The sequence below is a fragment of the Chinchilla lanigera genome, unplaced genomic scaffold (genome assembly GCF_000276665.1).
Source record: "Chinchilla lanigera isolate Chin_1 unplaced genomic scaffold, ChiLan1.0 scaffold00076, whole genome shotgun sequence".
In the NCBI taxonomy this organism is placed as follows: domain Eukaryota; kingdom Metazoa; phylum Chordata; class Mammalia; order Rodentia; family Chinchillidae; genus Chinchilla; species Chinchilla lanigera.
This window is the reverse complement of record NW_004955477.1, coordinates 1,882,410-1,890,111: the sequence shown is the minus strand read 5'-3', so window position 1 is coordinate 1,890,111 and position 7,702 is coordinate 1,882,410. Positions and strand designations below refer to the sequence as shown.

Sequence of the window (7,702 nt, the reverse complement as noted above, 5' to 3'; positions counted from 1 at the left end):
ATATATTCATAGAAGCACTGTTCATGATAGTCCAAACTGGAAACTACTCATTAACAATAAAGCAGACAAATTGTGGTACATTGAGCTATATTCTCAGACAGGAATATTAGAAAGTAATGAGAATGAAAAAATTATTACTATCAGCAATCCTATAAATTGTGAAAGACAATGCAGCTGTGCATGTTTCTCTGTAGAGAACTTGCTTTGTATGTGTGAAGCCCTGGGTTTGATCCTCGGTTTCTCCCAAAACAGAATACAACATCTCAAACTAAGTCTGAGACAACATGAACAAAGACCCCATGGACCTCTGGGAAGAATACCTCTCCGTGGCTGTTTTCATTTCCTTTCAGCTGGGCACAAAGGTGGAAGAAGGGAGAGTTTGTTTTGTCATGTAAACAGGGGAACACTGAGACAGTCTCTAATGGCACACATTCTGCCCTGGTGAATTTCTCAGAGGTGGAGGAGACTTTCTTATTGGTCTTCAGGTACTTTTGACCATTGTGCTGGTGTATTCAGGGGAACCAGCTCTGTCCTGCCTGACAGGGAATGTTCTATCCCCTTAAATGGTGTACAAAGCCTACCAGGCAGTCCCCTGCATCCCCTTCCCCCATCCGCACCCTGTGCTCCAGGAACATCAGCTTCCTTTCCTGGCCTCCAGAATACCATGTTCTTTTCTTCTTCCTTCTGTGAGATGCTTGGACTCCACTGGAAGTAAAAGTACTGTCAGACAATTCCAGAAAGGAGTTTAAAATTACAGGCTCAAATAAGTGTGCAAAACAAATATGAGAAAAGAAATGGGCTACATTGGAGGGTCAGGAGAGCTTTTTGATAAATTTTGAATTCTGACTAATTTGGAGGCACATAGGAAGGGGAGGAGTCCAGACAGAGGAACAGTCTGTACCAAGGCCTTGAGGCAGGAGAACGTGAACTCAGTATCAGGAACGGAAGGAAAGAATCTAGAAAATGAGAAGTAAGTAAGTGCCCAACAGACCATAGTGAAGATTTTGGTCTTAATACTAAAATAAGAGTTTGTTTACTATAAGACTATCTAATACTTAACAGATATATTAAGGAGGAAGTGACATGTTAGTATTTCACTAGAAAAGCAAGCCTCTGTCTGGATGCGGGATAGATGGAGGAGCAGTTTAGATTCCAGGAGACCATTTGTGGGCAGCTGCCATGGCTTGAAAGAATGAGCTGGGGTGGTGCCAGCGGAGGTGGAGAGGGTTGTGTGCATTTCACAGAGCTATGACTTTAAAATTCACAGAGCTTTGTGATGGGTTGAATATAGGGCAGTGGGAAGTGGAGCGTCAAGGATGCCTGCAGGACTTTGGCCTCCCTGGTGGGTGGACATGCCTTTCCTGAGGCAGGGACTCTGCTAGACCACCATGTTGGCACACAAAGTGGCAGAAATCAGCCAGTTGGTTGGGGGAGGGTTATTAGCAGCCAAAGATAGCCTCTGAGATGCTGCTGAGACATTAAGTGGAGAGGCTGCATAGGCAGAAAGATATGCTGCAGCTCTGCAGTTCAGAAAAGAGATCTGAGACACATAATCAATTATGATTCAAATTTCAGTGTTATACATACACATATATGCATATATGTGTATATATATATTTGAGAAATTATTACAACTTTGATTTCCCCTTTTCCTTTCCTCCCCTCCCCTCCCCTCCCCTCTCCTCCCCTGCCTTTCCCTTCCCTTCCCTTCCCTTCCCTTCCCTTCCCTTCCCTTCTCTTCCCTTCCCTTCCCTTCTCTCTCTTCTCTTTTCTTTTCTTGGGAGAACGTAGTTTGTCTTTCTGTGTGCCTTGTACTGTACTGCTTGTGTGTTTCTCTTGATGAGAGCGTTCCTGAATTCATCACCTTCGTTTCAGTAGACAACAGTTCCCACACCTGCAGTCTGCCTTGCTGGGTCACCATTGGGCACTACTGGCTGAAGAACAGATAGCAAAGATCACTGCAGCTGCAAGTCATTCGGAAATTATTCAGATGTGGGAAACAGATGCTATTTTAGGTGAGGACAAGTTTCCAGGCAAAGGACCTGAGAGCTGTTGCTGAGGTGCTTTTCAACAGGCACTACATCTCCATCTGCAGCCCTGGTTCTTGCCCAGAGCTCTCAAAAGGCGAGAAGTGTTGCTTGATAGATATTGGCTTGCAGCAGATATTTGGACAAAGCTGGTGGTGGGGAGAGAGGAGCAGGGTGAAGTCATGAGAGGAGGCTTTGTTTCTAAGCATGTCCAAAATGACTAAGAAGGGGCTGGGGATTTAGCTCAGAGGCACAGCACCTGCCTGGCAAGTGAGAGATCGTGAGTTCAATTCCCGGTACTGGAAAAACAAAACAAAACAAAAATAACAACAAAAATGACCAAGAACACTTTTTCATAGTCAGTCAGATGACCCGGAAAGAATAGAACCAGCTGCTGCTTTTCCTAAACTCACTGGACAATGCTTACTATGACTGGAAACTCAGAGCCTTGTTAAGATAGCTTGAGACCAAGCAGATCTCACAGTAAGGAAGGAGCCCTAAGTCTCCCTTGGGCAGAATTGTCTTAAAGACTAGGCAAGTAGTGCTTAGGGCCAGTATTTTAAAAATTAAGAAGGGGAAGTGCACTGAAAGACTTTTCTATGTTGCCTAACAATGTTATAGAGAAAACCAAGACACAGGGGGAAAATGTGTTTGTAAATAAAGTTTTTGTTTAGTTTAGTTTTTGCCAAGCCTATCAGATTGACCTCCACCCTGAGGAGTCAAATTAAGGCTGTTTTACCCTCAGTGATTTGTGGGTAGGAGGAAGGGGTGACAGGGTCTAGCCATCACTGGTTTCTTGCTGGGGTGGGGACTGTCTATGTGAGTGACAGCCAAGGAGAAACTCAGTGCCTTTTATAGACCCAAGCTCTTATTTTTGAGGTTAGTAGGATCTGGTTTGTTACATTCCCAAGTCAGTTTTTCAGATGAAATTTCTAGAGCAATTTGCACTAGAGATTATATTTCCATGTGGCAGTGTAGTAAGCTTTTGCTTTGCATGAAATAACTGTTCAATACAAACAGGTGGGTATTTGTATACCTTCATGTGTGCGATCAACATTGAGTGTTTACTAGGGGCTAGGGCTTATCCTAAGTGTTTAAAGGATATTAAACCATTCAATATTTTCATTAATCCTTCAAGGCTGTTACCTGGCCAAGGTCAACAAGCCCGGAAGTGTCATGGAATCATGGGTCGGGGTTCAATACAACATGGAATGTGGAGTTCCAGTGTTGGAAAGAATGATCCTGTTCTTTTGTCTACACTTCTGCATGGAAAAGATAAGCATTTTAAAATGTATTATTCCAAAGATGTTTTATTTTCTCATAGGAGTGACTGGGTGACATCCTATAAAGTCATGGTGAGCAATGACAGCCATACATGGGTCACTGTTAAGAATGGATCTGGAGACATGGTAAGCCTCTTCTTCCCTATAACCATACCCTTCGTGCCCGGCTGTGTGGGTTCTGCAAAGAAAGGCATCATATGCTCAGTCCCCTGGAGGTTTTCCAGTTCTGTGTCAACTCAAACTAACCATGAATGTCCGAGGGACAGTGACCCCCTGTGCATGCCCTGAAGCCCAGTACCAAGTGTACCGCATTGAGGGCAAATCATAACAGCCTTTACTCCAGTAGAAGAGCTTCTGTGATGTGGCCTCTTATACAGTTTTCTCTTAACCCTGTGTAGATATGTGGCAATGAAAGGGGCTCTCACAGGTCTTCAGTTTAATGACCTTCAATCTTTAGCCCTATTATTAGCTCTGATCTTGTCACTTGCATACTCAGATTCTAAAATGCGTATTCCTAGGATGATATTCAATGCATTATATACTCTGACTGCAGCTTCTTTTTCTACCTTCTTTCTCATTCTCACTCTACACCAAGACTTCTGTGTTCTGGTAGCAGGCAATCAACTGCTGTTCTAACAAGGAAACCTATTTCTGGGCTTCTCTAACTATTGCTATTCCTTCTCTGTAAAACCTCTCCCATCCCTATGGATATAAATAACTTTCCTTCAGTGCCTGGTCAAATGGTGACTCCTCCCCAAAGCTTTGCCGGGTCACTTCTTCTAAAATCTCAAAGCTCCGTAGTATCCTTTGCTTGACACTGACTTTGTCATACAGGAGATAAATACTATCCCCACTCTGGCTGGTGGGGCTTCCTGGGGAAAGGTCCAGGGTGTACATATTTCTCTTTTCCCCTCAAAACGTAGTATAAGTTAGTATTCCTTAATAGCATCTTGTTGACTAAGTGAATTACCGAGTCTCTTACTCCTGGATAACCAAGCTGTAAAAGATTCTCCTTTTTCCCCTTGAGCGTAAATAGATATTTGAAGGAAACAGTGAAAAGGAGATCCCTGTGCTCAATGAGCTGCCTGTCCCAATGGTGGCCCGCTACATCCGCATAAACCCACAGTCCTGGTTTGATAACGGGAACATCTGTATGAGGATGGAGATCCTGGGCTGCCCACTGCCAGGTGAGTTTGCCCTGGGTGCTTCCTATAAGGCAGGCTGCTAATGAGAAACAGGTGCATAGCCAAAGTGAGTAAAATAAGCCAAGAAACTTTTTGTGTTGAAAAGAAAATATACATCTATTATAGAATATTATTGAAACATAGGTGAGCCAGAAAGAAAACAAAAATAAACTTCTCATAATTCCACTCAGAAGCAACATGAATGTTGGTGGTATTGAGGTTTCTCACCATGTATGGTTTTCCCTACTGTGATTTTTAAATGATGTGCATTCATCCCACAGTATTGAAAATTCACCTAACACTGTCACCAGAAAGTAAGCAAACATATTTTGTAAAAGTTTTGGAGGTGCTGGAGATGTAGCTCAGAGGTAGGATGCTTATGAGCATGCATGAGCCCCTGGGTGCAGTACTGAACACTCAAAAAAAATGGGGAGGGGGCTTGTCTATTATCTTTGGCAGATTCTGCTATACTGGGCAGTGGTGTGGGCAGGTAGTTGTACAAGCTCATTTTAAACAGGGTAATTTCCATGCTCTCTTTCTGCTGAAAGAGCTTCATTCAGATGCCTCTCTTGGGTGAATCCTCACTGTTAGGTTGTATCCCCAGGCTGTACTTCCATGTGATAGGATTTGTGTGGAGCCTTAGTGTGGCAGGAAGAAAGGCAAGAATTCACATACATCATCTAGGTCCCTAATAGAGTCTGCTCTGGACAGGCTGGCCTGGTCTGGTCTTTCAGAGGCTACTGGCTTGTGCCTTCAATAACCCACAGGAAGTAAGCTTTACATCCTGATGAGACATTTCCAGAGACCCTCCGTGTCATCCCTTGTTGGAGCCTACAGGAACTTGCTCATTCCTGCCCACCCCAGCCAGGCCATGAGGAACAAGAGCAGAGCTGTGCCCATCTCTTGCAGATGTCGCCTCCAGGAAGACTTCTTGCCCTTGCTCATGTGAACGGGGACCTGGCGTATTGGGGACCTGGCGTATTGTGGACCCCAGTTCCTCCTAGTGCTGCTGGGACCCAGGGCTGCCAGTTGCAGTGCTCTTTCCAGCGTTACCATAGCCTCACCGTGAACTCATATTTACTGTGTTTTCAAAGCATATTTAATGTCATTGTACTGTTTTTCTTTCAATCACATAATAGCCATGATCTTGCTTTGTCAGCTAAGGAATTTTGGAACACGAACCACAGAGTGAGTAATTTGGACCCATCTACCTGCTTCATTATCCTCAAATCAAGTTTTTCACGTTATATTTACTTGCACTTGCAAAACTTTTTGTCATGGCATTAGAGCTACTAGAGACCATCTGTCTTACGACTGCTTTCTTTCCCAGTCCACAGGCAAAATTCTGTGCTTTTCATCTGTGTCTGGTCATTGGAAGTTCAGTTGTGTCCACTATTTTGATTCTGTAAACAGCCCCACAGTGCGCATCCTCGTTTCCGTCATTGTGTGTGTGTGTGTGTGTGTGTGTGTGTGTCCACACTCTTTTCTCCTGAAATTGGATTATAGAAAGTAGGATTACTGGTACAAATGATGTGCACCTTTTCAAGGCTGACAGGAGAGAATGTTGTAGCACTGCCTGATTTGAGATTTGAACCCCCTTCTGTGGCTGGTTCTGTGGAAACTGCAGTATCAGATCCAGCCGGCTTCTATCTGGGACCTTGGGGCATAGATGTCGGCAGGAATCTTCAGGGAGAGAATCATGGGCTTGGTTCTCTTTAAATCAAGGAGTCTTGCTCAGCTCAGCCATAGTCTCCTTGCTTTAAAGAGCAGGGTGATGGTTTCTCTCTGCAGGCAGGAATTCATCTGTTGTTGGTAAAGGGCAGAGGGCAGTCTGCACGAGTCTCATGAAATAAATATTTCCCTGTGAAGTTATTCTTGGTGTGTGTTTGAAGATAGGTCCTGGGGGCTATTGAAACCCTCACAAAGACAGTTGCATTGTGAAACGTGGGTAGCTGTCAAGTCTGGACTCAGAGTAATTTTGTCCCTACTCCCCTGCCAAATATTTAGGGCCATTTTTCTGCTGGGATTTACTCAGCAGTCTCTCGAGAGTGTGCTGGCTGTTCATACATGCTGCCTGGTGGTGGTGAGGTCTGAGGGCAAGGGTGGAAGTCAGGCCCAAAATGAGCTGGGTTTATCACTTGATGCCAGTGAGATTCCTTCATTAAAGTAATGAGGCCGAAGCCAGAAATGGCCCAAGCAATTTAGCTCTGCAAACCCAAGGTGAACTTGAGGTTTAAATGCAGCCAGCTGGGAACTTGCTCTTCCTGGAGCTTTTTGTTATGAAAAATTCATTGACCTTTGTTTCTGCATCACTTTGTTCTGTCTCTTCCAATTCTTCCCACCATGCTGTGAACTCTCTGGTGGGGACAAACTCAGGGGGTACTGGTGCTTTTTAAGACTTTGTGAAGAATATTTCCAGAAATCTTTGAGCTGAAAAGTGTATTACCATATACCATGGTCTAGCAATAGGACTTTTAAAGCTCAGAAGTAAATACAAGCAGAGTTTTGGTTTAATGAGTATGAAGAATTTCAAATTTGTGGGATGTGAAAGTCTCGAGATGGATGGTGGTTGTGGCTGCACAGCTTGGATATGCTTAATGCTACAGAGTTGTGCATGGAAAAATAGTTCTGATGGCAAATGTTATGTGTATTTTATCACAGCTAAAAGTAAAAAATTAGAATAACTTTATTGGTATTGATTTTAAAAACTAAAAGAAAACTCTCTTCTTCATGTTGGATGGACATGTCCAGTTTAGACTAATGATTTTTTTGTTGTTGTTGTTTTGTTTTTTTGTTTTTCTCCGGTACCAGGAACTGAACTCATGACCTTGTGCTTGCCAGGCAGGTGCTTTGCCACTGAGCTAAATCCCCAGCCCCTAGACTAATGATTTAGACTTAGATCCTGGACAGAGCATCTGAGGATGGATAAGATAGAAGCTGATGTCAGGGTTATGGCCTCGGAAGTTTTAAGTAATTTGCTTTTGTAAAAAAACAAATACCTACTATGTACACTGCCTGGTTCTTACAAGAACCTGGTAAGCTTTGCACATGACTTCCCTCTAGGGTGATGGACTTATGCTCATAATTCTGGGAAATGATCCCCGGGACTGGGAATGGATACTAAAGCCTCCACTGGTGCCCAGTGGATTCCATTATGAATGTGTGACTTTGACCTCTTTGAAGGAAGTTGTTACTTCTCCAACTTCTT

The 7,702-nt window shown here is 43.6% G+C and overlaps 1 protein-coding gene across 1 annotated transcript in view; it reads left to right on the top strand.

Moving 5' to 3' along the window:
• Window positions 1-7,702, top strand: part of Cpxm2 (carboxypeptidase X (M14 family), member 2) — a 134,890-nt gene that overhangs the window by 85,420 nt on the left and 41,768 nt on the right. The window contains exons 5-6 of the mRNA XM_005401963.2: window positions 3,352-3,436; window positions 4,347-4,497. Coding sequence (XP_005402020.1) covers window positions 3,352-3,436; window positions 4,347-4,497 — 236 coding nt within the window. The remainder of the gene's footprint in view (window positions 1-3,351; window positions 3,437-4,346; window positions 4,498-7,702) is intronic.